General features: G+C 36.2%; 2 protein-coding genes across 2 annotated transcripts; one reads left to right on the top strand and one right to left on the bottom strand.

Annotated features, from left to right (window-relative positions):
- Nucleotides 1-8,952: 8,952 nt before the first annotated feature.
- LOC133849012 (uncharacterized) lies at nt 8,953-9,358 on the top strand. Its single transcript, XM_062284815.1, has one exon. The coding sequence runs from the start codon at nt 8,990-8,992 to the stop codon at nt 9,209-9,211; it is 222 nt and encodes a 73-aa protein (XP_062140799.1). The 5' UTR covers nt 8,953-8,989; the 3' UTR covers nt 9,212-9,358.
- Nucleotides 9,359-15,583: 6,225 nt separating this feature from the next.
- On the bottom strand, nt 15,584-20,975 carry LOC133848175 (sodium-coupled monocarboxylate transporter 1). The gene is made up of 5 exons (XM_062283618.1): nt 20,462-20,975; nt 19,060-19,219; nt 18,929-18,994; nt 16,971-18,064; nt 15,584-16,023 (listed from the first exon to the last, which is right to left on the bottom strand). The coding sequence occupies exons 1-5, from the start codon at nt 20,698-20,700 to the stop codon at nt 15,729-15,731; spliced, it is 1,854 nt and encodes a 617-aa protein (XP_062139602.1). The 5' UTR covers nt 20,701-20,975; the 3' UTR covers nt 15,584-15,728.
- Between the last annotated feature and the right edge of the window lie 1,115 nt (nt 20,976-22,090).

Here is a 22,090-nt window from a genome sequence, read left to right as displayed (position 1 = left end):
AAAACATTTGTTTATTCAACATTGGAAATATATAGTAATTGAGCAATTTAGAATCCGATAGTTGAGCACTTAAATTAACTTTAATTTAAAATTCATAATAATAATAATAAATTTCAGAAAGAAAACAACTAAATGGGAAGTTGTGGGGACTAACAATTGAATATTGATGATACTTTCCAGTTGATATTAATTGAAAACGAAATAATTTACTTAATTTAATTTATTTAATAAAAACAAGTAAGAAAGCTACAGTCGAGTGTGCTCGACTGTGAAATACCCGCTACCCATTTTGAATAAAAGCAAAATATTACGGTAATTATCTCAAAATATTAAAAATAAATATGCATGTATTTTCGATCGGGATTTGAACTCGAGCACCACCGACCGGGTGGTTAAAAAAAAAAAAAGTTTGTACTTCGAGCGGGTTCGAACCCGGGCACCACAACATGCTGGGCTTGCACTCTACCACCTGAGCTATCGCATTACTATGCATACAGATACAAATATAGACGAGCATGTATATACGTATACGCATACATACATAGCTGGCGGTTTTGATATATTTCTTTAATAAAATCCACAATTCTTATGTATAATTGTTGTAAATAGGATTTAAAAAAAAAAAAAAATTTTGTTCCCCGGGCGGGCTCGAACCCGAGTCCCCCGACTACCACAACACTATTATGCTTGCACTCTACCAATAGAGCTATCGCAGTGCCTCTTGCATACAGATACAAATATAGAGGCGAGCATGTATATACGTATACGCATACATACAACACATACATAGAAGGCGTTTTTGCCCATACAAAACTATTTCTTTAATAACTTAAACAATTTTTATCTGATCGCAACCAAATTTTCAGCAATCATAAATACTATAGTTATTATTGTATACACAAAAATTGATCTGCGTGCAAGCATAATAAATGCTGTCGAAAAAAATTATAGCTCTATCTCTTATAGTCTCTGAGATCTAGGTGTTCATACGGACAGACGGACATGGCTATATCGTCTCGGCTGTTGACGCTGATCAAGTATTCTACCTGTTACATATATTTCCTACCGGGACAAAGTTATAATACCCTTCTACCCTATGGGTAGCGGGTATAAAAATAAAATAATCAAAATTTTTATATTTTACATTTTAAATGTTTTACAATTGAGTAATTTAACTTGCCTTTAATTCCTACCAAAAAAAATATACCAAAAGAATACAAAAATATACGAAAGGGTAGCAAAACATATTAGTATTACAAGATACCAAATTAATATACTAAAAATATATTAAATTATATTGAGGGCTACCCTTCTACTCTATTGGTAGCGAATAAACAAATTATTCTTACACTAAACCAAATTAAAATACTGAAAAATACTGAAATAAGAATATTATTCTTACAATATACAAAATTAGTATATCGAAAAATTAAAAATATATGAAAAGCTACAATATATCAATCTAATTAAATTTACGAAAAAATACTAAAATAAAACCCGCCGTCCATTTTCAATCAATAAAAAATATTGTGGTTCAAAATACCAAAAAATACTAAACTAAATTAAATTACCAAAAAATACAAAAATAAACATATTATTTTACAATATACCAAATGAATATAAAATGATATATTCGAATGACTACATTTCTAGTCTATGGGTAGGCTAGGTGAAGTTAATTTACCAAAAGAATACTAAATTAAGACCCGATGTAATTTCTGAAGGCTACATTATATCCAATTAATGTACCGAAATAATACTAAAATAAAACCCGCTGCGCAGTTTCAATCAATGAACAACATTTTGGTGTAATTCTTACAATATACCGAAAAAAATACTAAAATATTCGATTTACTCCTTTTACTCCATGAATGGCTGATGATTATAGCAAATTATTATACTAAAAAAATACCAAAATATACGAAAGACTCGCCGTCTACTCCATGGGAAACAAATATAATTATATTGTATTGCCAGAAGTTGTGCATTGTGAATTACTGACGAGCAATTGAGCTTTGCCCTCTATTTAGTCAAATTTGTGCTTTTTTATGTGAAGTACCGAAAGCAGATTAGTAATTAAATCGAGCACCTCTTGACCCCTTTTGGAACCCTGTTCTGAGCCAGGTAAAGTTCATTCCGAGGTGTGTGTATGTGTGTGTGTGAGGTGGCTGATGGCCAATGAAGCGTTGGGTGTAATTAGTAAAGTTCCACGTTGCAGGCTAATCTGTGATTTTCCAAATTGTTTCACAAGTGTCATAAATCAATGAAATACCAATAAGTCGTTGTTGTTGTTGTTGTTGTCGCTGTTGCTGCTGCTGTTGGAAAATGCAAATTTCGCAAAAGGATATGACCATGCATAAATGGCATTTGGCTGCAGCAGCCACCGCCTGGGCACGACAGACGAGACAGAGGACTGAGGACTGAGGAGAAGGGTTCGAGAGGAAAAGGAAAAGGAAGGTCTCAGAAGGCAGTTGGAGAGACACGAGACAAACATATTTCATGCAGTCTCAATTGGAATTCTAAATCAATCAGATTGAGACGATGACTCGGTAGCACAACTGGTCTTCACTCATGTCCTTGCAGTCCTTGCAGTCCGACAGTCCGATATCCTGCTGTCTGTTGGCCAAAACAGTTGACCGGCAACGGCAACAGCAAAAGCGAAGGCAACAACAACCTCTTGACCCCAGCTGTCTGTGCATTAAGTAAGACACAAATCATAATCGTATGCGTATGCGTGTGCAATGGCAACTCGGGTTTGAGAACGAGGACAGTCTCTCTCTCTCTCTCTCTCTCTCTCTCTCTATGCACTGGCGTGTTAGGATATGCAAAATTTCAAATATGAATTGAACTGATATATTAATGGCCACTTGGGGGCAACCAAGCCAAAACCAGGCAACGGGAGGTGGAGAGCTGCTCACTCACTCACTCAGTAAGCAGCAGCAGCAGCAGTCAGCAAAAGTAGCTGCACTCTGGTCCAGGTTGGGGACAGTCTCTCTGCAGTCGTTGCACTTCCAGAGTCCTTTAATCGTAGTTGGAGACAGAGACGGAGACGGAGACATAAACGGAGGAGTCGCAGCCAGAGTTGGAATCGTCGTCGTCGTTGGATTTTGGAGTCGGTCTATGAGTCGACGCTGGCATTTATAAATCAAAATGTTGGGCCAACAAACCTTGGCAGGCAAAAGGACATGCCTGCTGCACTCTCTAGTATCGATGTGTCAGTGTGTGTGTGTGTGTGTAATTGCTAGTTACTGTAGCTTTCGGTTGCAGGACAACGTTGCGCCTTGGCAGCCGAAAACGTTCCAAGCAACTTATCTCTTGGCCTGGCCATATAAATAATGACAAGCACGACGACAAATAATAATGCACACACAGAGACCGAGAGAGAGAGAGAGAGATGCACAGGATATGCAGGACAATAGGCCTATAGGAAAAAAGACCTTGGTCAGAGGAAGACAAAAGACACAGTCGCTACCTAAGCGTGTGTGCGGTTGTGTGTGTGTGTATAATATGAAAATTTATGTGCGGAAAGGATTGAAAATAAATTTATGAATTATATTGGTTAGAAAATTGCATCTACTCAAGGATATCCTTAATGTTTCTAGGATATGCATGCGTTTTACTGCCGGTGTGCGCCATTGTCTACACTCAAGAGGAGCATGACATACGGATACGGGATACGGGAGGGGAGGGGGGGATGGCGAGGGGTATCTGCCACATGCAACAATGTCTCCGTCGCTGAATTTATTGTTTGTTTGATTTGCATTGTGCCATCCAACAGCAGTTCAGGATGTCAGTCTCAGTCTCAATTTCAGCTTCAATCTCGAATTCGAATTCGTGCTTACTTTAAGCCACTTTTCTCACACATTTCCTGGACGGAGGATGCCTTTTTTGTCAATCCATCAGCGATAAGAGCAACAATTTGCCCTCTAAGTGCCCCGGCAAAAGGAAATCAAGGAACACAAACACAAACACAAATAAAAATCAAAATCTTCAAAATAAACAACAAAATTCTGGGAATGGAAAAAGTGAGAGAAGAAACGCACGATTTAAGTGACTCCCGTCTGTGACCTGTCGTTGCTTATCATAAAAATCCAATAAATGCTTCTACACACATACACACACACACACACACACACTCGCACACATTGTCGAAATGGAGGCTGCAACTTTTGCCTTTTACGATTCGGTTTTCGACTTCACCCTCCATCCCTCATCTCATATAGTTTACGACTTTCCTTTCAATGTTTCTCACTTTCTGTGTGTGTATGTGTGTGTGTGCGTTATACTTTGGCAAATCTGTCAAAGTTCAGTTACATGACACTTGCCCAACCGCTCAACAAACCCCGCAATCTAAATTCGCACACTACAAAAAATTAAACCTAGAAAAAAAGGTAAAATTTTCAAATATATTTTCAAGTAAAAATTGTTCAAAAAAAGTACTTGATTAAAAACAATTCCTAAACGTATTTTAAAATATACTATAAATGTATTTTCGAAATATACTATCGACATAAAATATTCTAGATAGGAATCAAAGCTCAATCAATAAAATAATAATATGGTAATGAAATGAAATTAAAATTGTAACATATCAATATCGAAACTTGTAATATTTTAGTATTTTTTCAGTATATACATTTGGTATATTTTTAAATAATTGTTGATTTTTTTTTGTTGGTTGGCAAAAGGTGGCGGGTTTTATAACAATATTATTTTGGTATATTCATTTAGTATATTTTAAAAATACTGTACTGTTTTACTTTAATTAAAAATAAGAATTGCGTATAGCATAAATTTTTGGTATTTATATTTTCAATGTAAATAATAAAGTAATGTAAAGTACATTTAAAATAATTCAATAATATTATTTATTAAATTTGGCAAAACCATATTATGTGGAATTTAAATGTTGTAAATATTTCTTATATTAAAAATAAAAATCTAAAATATGTAAATTTAAAATAACTCAATAGTAATATTTATTAAATAGGATAAATTAATTTTAATTTTTTAATTATTTTTGTTGTTTAATCATGTATATTATTAAATATACCATGTCTATAGGTATTTTGAACATATTAAGTTGTAGTTGTTGAAAATTTCGCTCAGTGTGTCGCTCCGCACACCTTCGTTTTCCAGAGAGAGAGAGAGAGAGAGAAAGAAATCGCAATAAAAGTTGCCCGACACGTTTATGTTTATCTCTCACGCCTAGTATCATCATCAGAAGTCGCAGTAGATCAAATAGTAGATGACAAGGACGAGCTGCTGCGGTGTGGCTCAGAGTGCTCAGTGGATACATTTCATTAGTTTGGCATTATTATATCATTATTGATGAGGACAGACACATTGCAATAAAGCCAACTTTTTATGAGCTTGTGTAACATGGGCAGTTTATGTTAGATGAATGCTTTGCTTTGCCTAAGGTCAACTAAAAGCAAAACAAATTCAAGTTCTCTTTGAAACTATTTTCGAGATGCTTTTGCAATATTCATTGTGATGGTCAATAACTTTATTATGGTAACTATAAATCCATATTCATTGCCAGACATCTTATTAAAGTTGATAATAAATTATTTTGTTTGTATTTTCACACTCTGAATTAACCCAACAGCAAACAAAACATTTGGCTTCGGTGCACATGATAATTGACGCACATTAAGAACGCAAAAAAAGTGTAAACAAATCGAAAAGGGAAATGGGAAAATCAACGGCTATTTGAGCAACACAATTACATATTTAATGTGTCACAATAATTTCACATTTTGATGAAATTACAGCTTACAAATCGGAACCAGACCCAAATATAAGCCGCTGCCTCGACACAGATTGCAACAACTGTATCTACAACCAACATCAAGATGCGTTTCTATCTGCTTATCGCTCTCGCTCTGACCGTCCTCATGGTAAGTAGCAACTGAACATATCCTCGAGGCTCAGCTAATCCTTTTCCCAAAATCCCTGACACTGACAGCAACTGGTCGCTGGCAACGCAGCGTTGCACGAAGGAACTCGTACTCCACTCCATGCGATTGCCCAACGGGATACCGCTGGCGTTGCCGGAACCCCGCCTTCGGGCGGTCCACCTCACGGCGGTCCTCCACCACCCCGCACAACCGCAGCCTCCTCTGGCTAATCAGCGATGAAGCTTGTTTGACGCCGAACCTTGAACTCGACTCTGGAATCTGACAACTGTATAAATAATCGAACCTACACTCTGTGCACTGTATCATAATTGAGCAACTGAATAAAGCAAATGTAGTGCAATAGCAAAAATTGTGAATGTCTAATAAAACTAATTGAGAATTGTTGCAAAAATCTGTCACTTTCTTATTTACATATCAAATATGAATACCAAACAGGTATGAAAGCCACAGGCGAGAGTGCTTTACTATCATTTTCTTAATAAAAGCAAAATACTGCGGTATTTTTCAAATATACTAAATGAATATACCAAAAGAAATAAAATAAAACCCGCTACTCACTGTCATAAAATATACCAAATTCATCTACATAATAAATAAAATAACCAGTGCGGGTTTTTTAAAATATACTAAAAGAATACAAAAATAAAATCTGCTACCCACTGCTATAAAATATACCAAATTCATATACTAAAACAATGGATTATTTTTTAAATATACTAAATTAATATATAAAAAAGAATGCTAAAATAAAATCTGTTACCCACTGTCATAAAATATACCAAATCCATATACTAAAAACAGCGCGGTATTTTTAAAACATACTAAATGCATGTGTATATCAAAAGTATACTAAAATAAAATCTACTACCCACTGCCATAAAATATACCAAATTCATATACTGAAAAAATAAAATAAACGTGCGGTATTTTTTAAATATACCAAATGAATATACCAAAATAATACTTGGATAACACCCGTTACACACTGTCAACAACAGAAAAACAGTGCTACTATATTATTCATTAAATATATTTAATTAATATGCTGATAATAAAATAAACAGTGCGGTATTTTTAATATATTCCAAATGAATATACCAACAGCATGTTAAAGTAAAACCCACAACATACTGTCAAGAAAAGAAAAACAAAGCGTAAAATATTCCACTATTATACGTAAAAAAATATACTAAAAATTATTAAAATATACCACAGGCTATATTCGATATATCAATATACTATTACGGCAAAAATATACCATAGTATACAACTTATATACAACTAATGCAACTAAGACCTGACTCCAGAGCCAAATGGCAAAAATTTATTTCTTAAATTTTTTTTTTAATTTTTATCGGATTGCAATTTCCAGAAATCGTCAATTCTGTAGTTATAAATATTGCTTTGGCAATATAAATGTGTTTTTTTTGAGTGCATTTAAATACATCACAAATAAAGATAATTGTCAACATTGATTTAAAGCAGTGCAAAAAGATGAATTCGTTTAATAAAAACATATTGTCCAAGTGAGAAAAATGTTAATTGAAATCTGTCTATAGATTCCGATCTGAACTAAATAACCGCAAAGTTCAACAGAGGAGGACAAGCGACAATGCACTTATAGTGGGCAAGCGATGAGATGTTAATCTTAAATAATATTCGAGCGGCACAAAATGAATGCATTGCTCTAATTGATGTCACTCGAAATGAATCAACTATTAATATTGTTTGAAGAGGAAAGTTCCCCCGAGCGAATGACATCATGCATCATAATTATAATGCCAACTACTGAGATATGTAAAAAAAAATAAAACTAAAAAAAATCTTGGGATATCTCTATTTCGATATGATTGCAAATAATTTAAAGTCTGGCGTATTTCCGGTCTCTCTAGTCTGTAGTACTCATTTCGCTCATTGAATGCGAATGCGAATACTTATGAATGGATTGACACTCGAAATGCATGTGAACAATTGGCATTTAGCGGGCAATTCGAAATGGGCAGCAACAATTAAACAGCATTAGATCGATATTGATCAAACCGTTAATTGACCATACGAATACAGAAAACATTTGCTTCTTTAGCGGATTATTGTATACCCTAGAAAACAGAATGAAAATCATCGAACAAATGAAATCCATCCAATTTGTTGAGTATATATTGTACTAATTATTTTAACAGTTTAGTAAATAATAATATATACATTTTAGTTATTTATTTAACGAGCTGTAAGAGTATAGAGAAATACACATAAGCTTAACCAACACAAACTGAATGAAACCAAATTCAATTGCAAATGTGAGCACAAATGAAAATGCAAACAACTAAGAAACCTACAGTCGAGTGTGCTCGACAGTGATATACCCGTTACTTATTTTGAATAAAGCAAAAGTGTGCTGTATTATTTTTAAAATATACAAAATTAATTTGCTATAAAAATACTGGAGTATATACCAAAAGGTATAAGTGATATATTTTTATAGTACTAGGTTCAAAAAATACTATAGAGATTAAAATTTACCGGATTTCTATGGGTAGCGGCTAAAAATATTAAATTAATATTTCATAAAATACTAAAATATACCAAAAGTTTTACAATAAAAATATACCATGGTGTACAAAATATACCAAATTTTTTTTTTACTGATAAAGGTATAAAAATATCTCAAATAAATATACCAAAAATACTGAAATCTACCAAAGTAAAAATTTGGTATATCGAATATATACCGCAGAATACAAAATATGCAAGATATCGAAAAGATATTCTTCTGCCTGTTTCATAAATTTCCAGTAGCCATAAAATTATATTACCCTTATACTCTATGGGTAGCGGGTATAAAAAGTTCACATTGAAATAAAAATGGAAACAGTAGCAGAAATAGAGTAAACAAAAATACTATGCTCAAAGTCAGTAGAAATATAATTACAATTATTATTACCCGATTCAATGGCAGCAGTAGCAGCGGATCACTGAAGACAACTATAAATCTAGTGCGAACAGAGAGTGCAGCCATCAGTCTCGATTGGCCAGTAAGCGGAGTGATTTGTTCGTTCGCCATTGATATGCGCTGCTCGATGCATCTCTTTGGGCTGCTGCTCTGCACTCTGTTGCTGATTGGCGAGTTGCATGCCGCACCAGTTGGCGATCATCCGGATCATGCTGGTTGCATACGTGTTACGATCATCAAACGTCCATTGACCACAACGACAACAACAACAACAACGACGACGACGACAACAACAACAACAGCGGCTACAACTGTAGCAACTGTGGCGCCTGGCTAGGAACTTCTTATACCAATAATTCACACACACACACACATTTTATTTTTGTTAATGATGATCACATGAAGTATACGTGCGATACAACAGCACACAAAAAAACATAAGCCTAATGCTCATTTTGTTGTATTTTGTACTTTTTGGTATATATATATATATATTTCAATATTTCGTATATTGCCATTGGTATATATGAGTTTTTGTTGGTATATAAATTTGGTATATTTTAAGAATCAAACTCCACGGTGTATGCATTTATTGAACTTTTTAATTGAAGCAGTAGAGCAATAAAGTACCATAACAGCACATTTAGGAAAAACTTTTGGTGAATCCTTGCAAATGCTTAAATATACCAAATGAAACATTTGGTATATCGATATGGCACTATAATAAAAATATACCACAGACTAAGACTAATGCTCATTCCATTGTATTCCATTGTATTTTATATTTTATTGTATATGTATACAATATTGAGTATTTTATTGGAATATAAATTTGGAATATTTGAAGACATTTTTTTTCATTGAACCAATAAAGCAATAAAGCATAACAACACATTTAGGAAAAACTTTGAATAAACGATTCGGACAAACCTTGACACTTTAAGCGCCTCAGTGGTCTGACAAGTAAGAGTCTCCCATCGATTTTGATTGGATGGTTCAATAGCCAGTCTACTCCTCTACACAGTACAGTTGCAGATCACGATAAAATGTGAATCCTCTCACGTACCAAGGCAATCCGTTATTTGCCCCAGCACACGATTCTGTAGTACCTGATTGCACTTGTAGTTCGATTTGGCAGCAATCGCCCAAATATCTCATATTGGGGCTATGCAATGTGCATATATAGCGCCAAAAGACATTTTACTTCCCTAAGCAGCCAGTACAATTTCTAAAACCTTTAGCTACAGTTCTTAGTGATAGCTTCTAATTATGGGGCAAGAGTGAGTCTCTTGTCCAGGACGATAACGAGATATTTTGCATGGTTTGTCAGGATCACGTCTGCAAAGCGAATATAGTTTAATGAAAATGGGTGGCGGGTATTTCACAGTCGAGTACACTCGACTTACTTACTTGTACTTTTTTAAAAATGTTCCATTTTACAAACCAATAATATAACATAACACATAAAAAAACCATATTAACATATAAACCTGACCCCATAACTCACAATGTGGAATTAATCTTTGTTTTTTCTACCTATGGAAATTTCATTTGTTTAAATTGGTAATTTATACATTTATGTAATTAACTTGTATTCTGCTAACCCGATATAAACCTTTTTTGGTGGCCAAATTTATAAATTTGTGTAATTAATGTTTATTCTGTTGTGGCACCTTAACGAGTCATATATAAAAACAAACAAAAGGAATATTTGATTTTAATATTTATTAATAATAAGAAGTATAAATTACTCATTGATTTATTAATATCTTAATATCTTTTTGAATATCCTTTGTATGGATGATAAATTCTACGCTCAGGTTGTGGTATATTCAATGTAGTGTATGACTGATAAATCTACCTTCAGATTGGGGTATATTCAATGTAGCGCTGCAGCTGCCTATAGATTGCATTTGCTTTATAAGCTGCGCAGCTTAAAGAAAAGATCAGAGCATACTTTGCGGCTGGCACTTAAAATGCACAGCTGCCTCCCTAAGGGCAGAAGCATTGTAAATTGGACAAATGGCAACGGGCAACTGGCAAATGCAAAAGCAAAAGCAAAGGCTAACCGCACAATGCACAAACAAGCTGCCAAATATAATTAAATATTTTATCGCATAAAAGTGTACGGAAAAGTGCCAAAATGAAACGACAACAAGAAAATGAGCAGCCGGCATGCGTTCGCTTCACCATGCCCCTCCCTCCCACTTCCCCTTTGCTTTCACCATCACACAGGGGCACAGGCAGCCGAGCGAGGAAAAAGGATAGTCGCCTAAGAGGTGAAGGGGGGAAGGGGATTCAGGTAGAGGCCGTTCTCCTAATGCTGTTAGACCTGACATTGTTGTCGTTTCATCCACATAGTCTTTGTGCGTGTCTCTCTCTCTCTCTCTCTCTCTCGCTCTCAATGTGTGTGTGTGTGTGTTCGCTTAGCACATGTTCCACAAACAATACGCCCGCAGCTCAACCGACTCACAGCCCCTTTTTTGGCAGCTCCACCTGACCTCCCGTCCCCCCGCCACACACATTGCCATTGCCCCCAGTTGCATTTCTTTGGTCTTTAGGTTTTTTAGATGAAATCATTTTTTGGCCTGCAGTACCTCCAACAACAACAACAACAACAGCAACAACAACAATAAATACAACACGGCCAACGCTCCATTGTTCGGACATTCTCTGCTCCCCTTCTCCTTCCCCTTCTCCCTCTCCTTCTTCTTGTTTCGACAATTTCCATATGAATTTTAATTATAATTTTTCTATGTTCATTTTCATGAAAACAATCAAAAATGACTTTTGTGCCGCAGCAACAGCAACAGCAGCAGCAGCAGCAACATCATCAGCCTCAAACGCTGCCACCTTTCATAGCAAAATGCTTCGTAGTTGGCAGTGGGATGAAGAGGGGGGCTTGGGTACGCTTAGGATCGGTTAGGAGTACGGGGAATGGGGGAACTGTTGTAGTTGTAGTTGTAGTTGTAGTAGACCCGCTGCAAATTGTCACTGGCATTTATGGCCGCCGGGCCAACCAGTCAACAGTTGCACATGTCTGCATGAGTTTTGTTTGAAGTTCCACAATTCGCAGTAGTCCAAATACGCTTCCACCGCGAGCTAATTAAATGACGAGTAACGAGTGCGAAGGTAAATCTCAGAATGTATTTGAATATGTTATAAAATGCTTTGAGCATTCTGTTTTAAAATATCACTAGTTGTACAAAATAGTAGCGAACGCATAGAAGCACTGTAACGATTAGCTAGTAGCGAGTAACTAGTACTGAGTAAAAATTATTCGTGATGAATTTCAAAGTAACGAGTAGAACAAAATAACGATTGTTGTAGCAAAAAATAGCGTAAAAATATTAAATTTAAACTTTAAAAGATCGTTCTGGCTGATTATCGAGCACATAAATACAAATTAAGTAACGAGTGGAAAATATATTCGTACTGAAATTTATATTTAATAATAAATAACAACTAATAGTAAATTTGATCTTTCAAATCGTTTTCTGGAAATGTATCGAAAATAAGCAATGAGCAGCGAGTGAGCAAAGAATTGACATCAATTAAAGTTAAAGTGAATCTATCACATCAGAAGTGCATTGCCAAAGAAGTGCATTACCAAAGTAGAATATAAAATTAAATAAGCTAACGACTAACAAATAAAAGTGAAATTTATATTTATATATTTTTAATTTTCACCAAAAGGAAGTGCAACAAAGTGACTTATGCTGCTAATAGACTCGTCGCAAATGGAATACGAAAGGTGCAAAAACAAATTATATGCCGACATAAAAAGTAACACAAAAGCAAACAGCGACATAAACAAGTTAACTGAGCAGCGCTTGTTGTGCCTCTCGTTGGTGTTGTTGCTGTTGTTGTACCTGTTGTTGTTTCCTTACTCTTTATATCCGCTGCTGATGCTGTTGTTGTTGTTGCTATTGGTGCTGGCATTGTATGCACGTTAGCGGGCAGCTTCAGCTTCCGTTTCCGTCCGTGGCCGAAAAACAATCCACCCATATGACAACTGTCGCTGTCACTGGATCTGGGATTTGGGATCTGGCCCAGAACCATCTCTGTCTCTATCTCCACTTCCACTTCCATTTCCATTTTCATTTCCATTCTCACACCCTGCAACTACCATAGTTTTGAATGCGCCGCAAGGTGGCGCACATGTGCCGTCTGTTTTTGAGATTTGCACCTGAGTTTCGAGCTCCTTTTTGCCCCCAAGCTCTGTGCACCCAACCCTTCCACCTCGCCACGTCCAGCGTCCGTTGCGAACCGTTGTCATTATGCATTCTGATGACATTTCGCCGCTGTCTTTTGTGCGAGCTTATTTTTGTAGCGGCTAATTAAGAGCCAGCCAACTAGCTATGGAAATTCTATACAGCATATTATTAGTACACAGGTTGCCAAAGTGTGCACGTCTGGAAGGGGGAAACAGAGAGAGAGAGTGTGGTGGTGGGGGGGAGGCGGAAGGAATATGCTTCACATGTTTTGAAGTATATTTTTCTTTGTCTTTCATGAGTTGTCTTTGCACTGACAAATGGCTAATATTCGTAAATGGTAACGTGATTTTACTCCAATATAGAATTTGATAAAAGATCGAAAAATTATATTATATATACATATATTTCAGCATAGGATTGTTTTCTTGAATCCTACTCAGCAAATGAAGCGTTGTAAAATCAAAGATAAAATCTTGAATCGTAATTATATGATGAGCGAAGAAGAAAAACTCTTTAAAAGAGATCAAAATTCTACAAAAATTCTAAATTAAATTTGCTCGAAATTCAAGATTATATGTGTGTTTCAAAAATGGAAAAATTTCAGCATTGAAGCTAGAAGGAAAAATCTTAAATCAAAATGAACAGCTCTAGAATAATTCCAGATTGAAATAAGATTGATTTTCGCTCAAATTGGAAGAAGAAACATTCTCAATTGAAGAATGCATTCGGAAAAAAATGCAAAAACTAAACCGAGAATAAAAAATGCAAACGTTCCAAAATGTAGATTGCTAAATTTGAGAGCTTTCAGAACTTACTAACAATATTTTTAATCTAAAAACCATGAATGATGATCGAAATCTTATTTTCAGAATGAAGAATTCCTATTCAAGATATTTATTAAGATCGAAAAGTTATGAACACAAGATTTGCAATATAGTTATTATGTAACTCTTTTCTCTGTTTAGAATAAAATTAGATTTCATTTTTAAAATAAGATATTTGATTTTGAATCTTGTTTAATAACTTTTTTAACTTAAAATTCTTGATTCAAGAGATGTTTTCAAAACCAAGACTTGCAATCTACTTTGGAAGATCCTTTTACCAACATTTTCCCATATCATTGTTTAAATTCCAGTTTTACAAAAAATACTCATATGTATGTATATGCTCAGGAAAATGGTTAAATTTATTAAAGTGCATGCACAGGACAGATTAAAAAGGATTCAGAAATTACAAATAGATTAGATTCCGCAATCATTTACAGTGTTCGTGATCAGTATCGCCATCGACTAACTCCGTTTTTTATGCGGCTATGCCACAGTCGCACTTTAGAATGTTCACAGCATTCTGATGATTGAAATGAAGAAATGTTTTTATATGATAGTTTAAAGTGTTTAATGTCTCTTACCCCAACGAAAACCTTGCAACCAAAACGAGCAATATCTCCAAAGACCGTTAGAAAAGGATATTTTATAAATAATTTTTCGCAGAGTGAGTCCTTCAAATTGTTCAATTCGTTGGTATTACAAGACTGAAATGAAAAAAAACTAAATATTAAAACTGACTGAACACATTCGATTAACTTGTCTTAAACTTGCCTTTGGTTTCACGGTTGTTGATGTTGTGCTTGATGCTGTGGTTGCAGCTGAGGTTGAATCATCAGCGGATGCACAAGCCACGGCCAGGACGAGGCCAAGGAGAATCAAGGTTGAGAACTTCATCGTAGTATAATAGTTGGTAGTAACTGAAACGCTTGTTTTCACACTGAATATCCAAAGGAATTGGAGTGCATTATATACTCGCAAAGATCGTGTTTCAGTCTAATTAAGCTCGCTGATAAGAGAATGCAGCGTCGTGAGCTTAGGCTTTTTCGTTACTAATAAATTTATTTTTATAATTTTCATGATTAGAGAAATTGAGTATTGATTGCGTGAAACAAAAAACTATCTAAAATGAATAATTGTTAAAATATTAAAAGTTATTCTAAACATGATTACTGAATTTCCAATTAAATGGCTTTTTGTCAAATACTTTATTACTGGACTGGAGTATGGCATCTGAGAAGTAATTCCGTAAACATTTGTCAGCTCATTAACAATTCAATTTGCTGCATAAACGGGCCTAAACCTACTTAAACAAATGTGACTGAGACAGAGATGCGAAATGAGTACAAACGAATAGTTTGTTGAGTTGAATTGAGTTTAGTAGTTGGACTAACCACACATGGAAAACAGTAAATATTCAATTAACAGCACAAGCTCAACTAAAGCCGAACCCTTTTTGTGCCCTCAAAGAGACACACCTTTACCCCTTTACCCAATTTTTAGCCAGGCAAAAGTTTCAGAACATCTATTTTTTAGTTGTCTTCTTTTTTTGTGGTCTAATTTAGTGTATAGTTTGCTTTGATTTGGCAAGGGTTCAGGGTCGGGTTCCATCACTGCGGGCATTTTTCTAATTACATAGAAAATGCTGCTTTGAAGCCGAAAAAGTACGTACATAAATAATTTTTGGAATTGTATTTTATTTAATTTAAAACATATATTTGCTAAGCTACCGAAGGAACATTTTTGGCCCGACACACAGAAGATGCTGTTGCTGCCCCTCTCCTGCTCTACTACTCTCCTACTCTCCTCTGATTCAAGTTGTCGTCTCGTGGAGCGCCCTCAGTTTCTCCTTCCCCTTGCCCTTGCCCTTCTGCTGATGATGCTGTTGCTGATGCTTCCCCGCCGGCAGTTGGCTGCGACGATTGCGACGTCGCTCGAGCCAGCGTCGCACAAAGGGCGTCAGCAGCCGTGGGTCGACCGCATCCACATCGGACTCACGCAGCAACAGACTGACGACCAGGGCCACAACAATCGTCACCAGGGCGCCGAACAGTGTAAAGTACAGATACGAGATGCGATACAGTTGAAAAGATGCTGCCGCGGCGGGACTGGAAAATAGCAAAAAAAAAAAAAAAAATTAAAAGGAAATTAAGAAACCTACAGTTGAGTGTGCTCAACTGGGAAATACTCGATACACAAAGCAACAACAATGCCGTATTATTCTTAAATTTACCAAATGGTATATTGAAGAATGTTATGAAATCCAACAATTTTTGTATATTATACCAAATATACAAAAAAATACTAAAATATACCGAATTATAAAATATACCACATTAGTACATTAAAAAAACTAAAATCAAACTGGCTACTCATTTTCAATAAAGGCAAAAAAGTGCCGTATTATTCTTAAAATACACTACAAAATATACTAAAATATACAGAATAACATATTGTGTATATCGATAAATTATAACATGTAAAATATACTATAGAGTGTAAAATGTACTAGGTTATAGCTCAATCTTATTATTACCAAAATTTTTAAATATACTAATTTAGTATATTGATAAGAAAATGCTAAAATCAAACTCATTTTCAATAATATCAAATCAGTTTAGTATTAATCTTATAATATACCACATAAATATACCGAATGTACCAAAAATACTAAAATACACAGAATGACATATCGATATAGTATTCCACTTCAAATTTATACCAGACCATAATAGCCAATCGTATTATTATCAAATTATGAAATATACCAAATTAGTATATTAAAAATACTAACATCAAACTACCTGCTCACTTTCAATAAAAGTAAAACTGTGCAGAATTATTCTTAAAATATACCAAATCAATATACCAAAAAAAAATACTAAAATAAACACAAAGTTTCTGAGATCGAGGTGTTCACCCGGACATACGTACAGCTTTTATCGGGTCGCAGATGACTCCTTCTGTCTTTTAACTACATTTCCCTTACCCTTTCCCCTACCCTTCTACCCAATGGATTAGCGGGTATAAAAATTGCAACAAATGGATAACTTACGTGGTGCTGGCGCCATCTAACGGCAGGCTGCTGAACTCGCCGGGCACGCCAGCGAAGGTGTAATTGCAGCCCAGAGTCGAGTATGGCTTACGCTGATACACGATATCGCCAGTGACGAGATCATGCTGAGCACTAATGCACATCCAGGTCATGACCAGCAGAGAGGTGAAGCCGCCGAGCAGAGCGCCCTTGGAGTTCACCCAGGGCAGCATGACGCCGGCGGTGAAGATGCCCAACAGCGGTCCGTTGGCCACCGAGGTGAGCGTGATGGTCAGCTGCAGGACAGCGCCCAGTTTCTCCACGACGAACACGAGCGCCACAAAGATGATGCCGAAGAGCACGACAACGCTGCGCATCACAAACGCCGTTTGGGCCTCGCTCAGTGGCTTGCGGCGGAAGGTTTTCACGAAATCCTCGAGCACCACAGCGGACAGGGAGTTGAGACCCGTGGATAGCGAGGAGAGTGCTGCACTGAAAACACCAGCCACAAAGACACCCGGCAATCCCGGATACGAGCCCAGCGTCTCCATGACGAGCAGCGGCAACAGTTGATCGTTGCGCTGCGCCAGCTTCGTCTCCAGCGGATCGCAGTCCGCGTAGGTGGCATAGATCAGCAGCCCGGCATAGCCGCAGATGGCGAGAAAGGTCAGCACACCGGCTATGAATGTCCAGATGGCGATGCGAGCGTGTCGCAGCGTTGGCAGCGATAGATAGCGCTGAATCATGTTCTGGCTGATCGCATTCGATTTGAGCCAATGCGCCACGCCTCCGAGTACCAGCGAATAGAAGGTGTAACGCTCGGTGAGATCCGGATTGAAGTTGGGCGTCTCGATGCGTTGCGTTTGCTTGGCCCGTTGCCACACCACACTCGGACCCCCAATGTCGAGCGTTCCCTTGATCAGCACCAGCGCCATCGCCCCGAACATGATCAGTGTCTGGATGACATCGGTCCAGACCACAGCCTTCAGTCCACCAATGCAGGTGTAGAAGATGCACACCACGCACACGCACGGCGTCACAATGTGTATGTTCACGCCCGTTGCCTGGTTGAAGGCTATCGCCGGCACGTAGATCACAATGGGCAGCCACAAAAGCTGGAGAGTGAGGCAGACAGATCAGGGAAATATGTAAATACAAAGCAGAAGACAGACTGTGAGATATCCGATAACCATTGAGAATAAAAAAATGTATTTGGTATATTAATATAGTTCAAAATATACCAGATTGCCAGACAAAGTAACTACGAGTGTAAAACCTTAAATGCAATTGATATAAACTTAACAAATTCGCTCACTTCATCTATGTAACATATTTGGTTACTGATAACTTTAGATAACAATAATTCAATTATATACATTTCGTAATATAGATATTATGTTAAATTAATATTGCAAGTCAAAAGTAAACTTGACATTAAGAAAACAATTCACACTGTCAGATAAATGGAAAAATAAGATTTCATATACTCGTATGGCAACATTTACCTATATTTGTTCGGCTTTGACAATTATAGATGTTATATACATATCTTAAAGTGTTTAGATTAATAATTTGGTTGATTGATTAAGATTATGTAATGATTATGATTAACTAATCCAAATCTTGTTTTGAATGTTAATGTTTTTATTCTAGTTTTTCGAACGCTATTTTGTATAATAACGAAACAAACAAATCCGTTTACCTTGAAATTTGTTATGTAAGGTTGTGGCAAATTGCTTTGGAAATAATTTTTTTTTATTATATGATTATAATAAATATTACAATTCTTTTACAAGCTATTATACTATTATTTTGACAAAATGCAGAACTAAATTTTTTAGTAAGAAGAATAAAAATAGTAAGAAAGCCACAGTCTAGTGTTGAACAACACCAAAACAATGCGGTATGTTTATCTGATCGCCATTAAATTTTCGGGAATGACAAACAATATACTAAAGTACTAAAAATCTTAGACTTACCGATGCCATAATAAACATGACGGAGCCAAAGACACGTAGACTGCGGTTGTAGCGTTGCTCCAAATACTAATTCAAAAAGGGGCAATATAGTATTAAAAAATACTGAATAAAGATCATAAACAACAATATACCTTGTAGGTGGATATCAGATTGAGGTCATGGAAAACGGGTAGAAAAATATAGAACATACAGAGTCCCATCAGGATGAGGGATCCCATGATGTACATATACTGAGCACCATATAGATAGACTTCCGTTGGTGTGCCCAAAAGTGTGATGCCCGAGATGAAGCTGTCGAGTGGAAGAGTGTAAGAGTGGAGGGGGAAATTAAATAAGCATACAAATTACGACACAGACATCTATGAATTGTATCTATACTATGCCAGAGAGATTGCCCAAGATTGAATTTGTCACTTGACCTTCACTTCTGGGGCTTGTCGTGTGTCAGTCCGTCGTCTGGAAACTCTTTGGGGAGATCAAAGTGCGTTTTATGCAATTCAATTAGCCAATCATCATTTGGGAGGCGTTCAAATTGCCCGTTTACGGAGCTTTTCCTGCATTTGTGCGGGGCACGAATTCATGAATCTATTTGATTTTGTGCGTTGATAGGCACAGTTATGTAGCTCTGACTGTGACTGAGAGTGAGACTGTGTCTCGCAGCTGGACCGACTAAAAATAACACTTGATGAGCAGACATAACTGGCTGTAAGTGGAGCAGCCTCTTGGTTCTATGTTCTCTGTTCCCGGACATGCAAAGGTTGACACAACAAAGATAATCGACTTCAACTTACATGATAGAAAAAGAGAGTAGAAACTCAATAGTACTGGAAAGAATAGACTTTACATCAACTCGAATCTAAATCCAACTCTTTCTATCTGAAGTGAACTGGTTAAAATACTTCAACATTTATGTGCTTCAATATAAAGAAGAATTAGAAAGAATTTAAGATGTTTGCCTTTACATTAACTCTAATCTAACTCTAACTGAAATGAACTGCTTAGAATACACGAAGATTTAGTTGCTTTGAAATGAAGAAGAATAGGCAAGAATTGAATATGTTTGATACATAAATTTTAGTCTAAAACTAACTATATTTATCTGAGTTGCTTCAAAGTGAAGAACCATTATAAGGAATTAATAATGTTTAAATTTATATCAACTCTAATCTACATCTAACTCTATCTGAAGTGATCTGGTTGAAATACTTGAAGATTGAGTTGCTTTGAGAAAAAGGAGAATTGGAAAGAATTCAATATGTCTAAATCTAACTTTATTTATCTGAAGTGAACTGCCTGAAAATTGAGCTGCTTCAAAATGAAGAAGAATTAAAAAGAATTAAAGATGTTTGACTTTACACTCTAATCTAAATCTAAAGTGAACTGTTTAGAATACTTGAAGATTCAGTTGCTTCAAAGTGAAGAAGAATTTCTTTTTATTACCCATTATTAAATGCGAACAGAAATTCGTATATTTCCAACGAATTTTAAGCAGCAGTCATAAATTAATTAAGCATTGAAGACGAACAGACTTACCTCGCTATAAGTGACATGGTAATGGGAAAGATCTTCATTTTCCTGCCGCCCACCAGATATGAGGCAGCACTCTTGGCCGCCTCCTCGGGATCGCCATGCTTCAGTTGCTTCGACTCGCGTCGCAGTTGAAGGCAAAAGTGGATGCCGATGATGGCGCAAATTGCGAGCATGAGGCAGAAGACGACATAGTCGGGCCAGCCGAAGCTTTGCAGACTCGTTCTCAGCTCATCCACATGCATGTTCGTCTTCTTTTTTTTGAACAAAGGACACAACACAGAACACAAAAATAAAAAACAAGGAATGAATGAAGAGAGGTGATGAAACGATTCGCGAGTGATTCAAACACAGACACACGAGTGATTCACGGACTCCGTTGGCTGCACGTTCACAGCTGCACGCATCAGATGTGACTGAACTGAGAAGCAAGACACATCTGTGTATGCCACATGTGGCATCTTTTGCTCTGTCTTCTGTCTTCGCTGGCTTCGGCTCAGCCTCTCTAACGGATGAGACTGAACGAGCGAGCTGCCCAAACTAACTGTGTTTTTGTTTTTTTTCGTTTTATTATTTGATTCTCACTCTGATTTAGATTTAGATTTAGATTTGTTTTAACATTCGCATTGCGAGAGACACTAGAGCTCGTGTCTCTATTATTATTATTAATGATATTATATGTGGCACTTGCCACTCGCCACTCGCAAATACCCTGCTGAACGGGTTAGACAGTGTTGCATGTGCGTAACCAACGAGGGGATAAAACATTATTTACATTATTCGATTAAATTGAACACCATCTCAATGTTTTACTTTTGAATGTAATATTATATCGATATACCAAATATATATCTCGGCATATTTTAGTATTTTTTTTTATATTTTGTCGCAAGATAGGTTGTATATAAGAAACGTACACTATAAATACAATTTGAACGTAATATATTGACTGGTAATCAATTATTTAGGGCAGAAGGCAGGAAATGTGTGTAACAGATGAAAGGAGTATACATATATATTCTTGATCAGCATCCGTCAGTCAGTCTGAGAGTAGCGATAATAACTACAATTGGTATGATTCTTGATCATTTGACTGCGATCGAATAAAAATTGTAGAAGGCAATTAAGAATATTTTGTACTTTATTGCATAATTGGAATCTAATTTTATACCAAACATAGCTGTCGATATATTTTAATATTTTTATAATTAATCATAGGATAGATGGGTATTCTAACTTTGTAACAGGCAGATGGAGGCATCTCTGACCCCATACAGTATATATATTTTTGATCCGTGTCAACAGACGAGACGATCTAGCCATGTCCGTCTGTCCGTCTAGGTCTCAGAGACTATAAGAGATTATCTTTGCGCTCAGATCAAGTGTGTTTCAAAATTTTTCCCACGCCCACTTCCACCCCCAAAAATCGAAAAGAATCGAAAATTAAGCGTAATTTTAAAGTAAGTGTTTTTGGTTATTACAGATCAGATAAAAATTATACAAGTTATTTAAGAAATACGCCTACTTACTAGGGGTCTAGACTTGCTTATATATTTGTAGTACTATATCAATATACCAAATCTAGCATTTGTATACTTCGAGTTATTTTGGTTACACTGTATTGAATTATTATGC

This window comes from Drosophila sulfurigaster, chromosome X (assembly GCF_023558435.1).
Source record: "Drosophila sulfurigaster albostrigata strain 15112-1811.04 chromosome X, ASM2355843v2, whole genome shotgun sequence".
In the NCBI taxonomy this organism is placed as follows: Eukaryota; Metazoa; Arthropoda; class Insecta; order Diptera; family Drosophilidae; genus Drosophila; species Drosophila sulfurigaster.
This window is presented reverse-complemented; position numbering and strand designations above follow the sequence as displayed.

Bases quoted from the DNA above. Each gene is read 5' to 3' on its own strand.
- LOC133849012 (XM_062284815.1), top strand. From the start codon at position 8,990: ATGCGCTGCTCGATGCATCTCTTTGGGCTGCTGCTCTGCACTCTGTTG.
- LOC133848175 (XM_062283618.1), bottom strand. From the start codon at position 20,700: ATGCATGTGGATGAGCTGAGAACGAGTCTGCAAAGCTTCGGCTGGCCC. The intron at 19,220-20,461 runs GTAAGTCTGTTC...TCCACTCGACAG, and splicing joins ACCATGTCACTTATAGCGAG to CTTCATCTCGGGCATCACAC. The intron at 16,024-16,970 runs GTAAGTTATCCA...GCTATTTTCCAG, and splicing joins TTAGATGGCGCCAGCACCAC to TCCCGCCGCGGCAGCATCTT.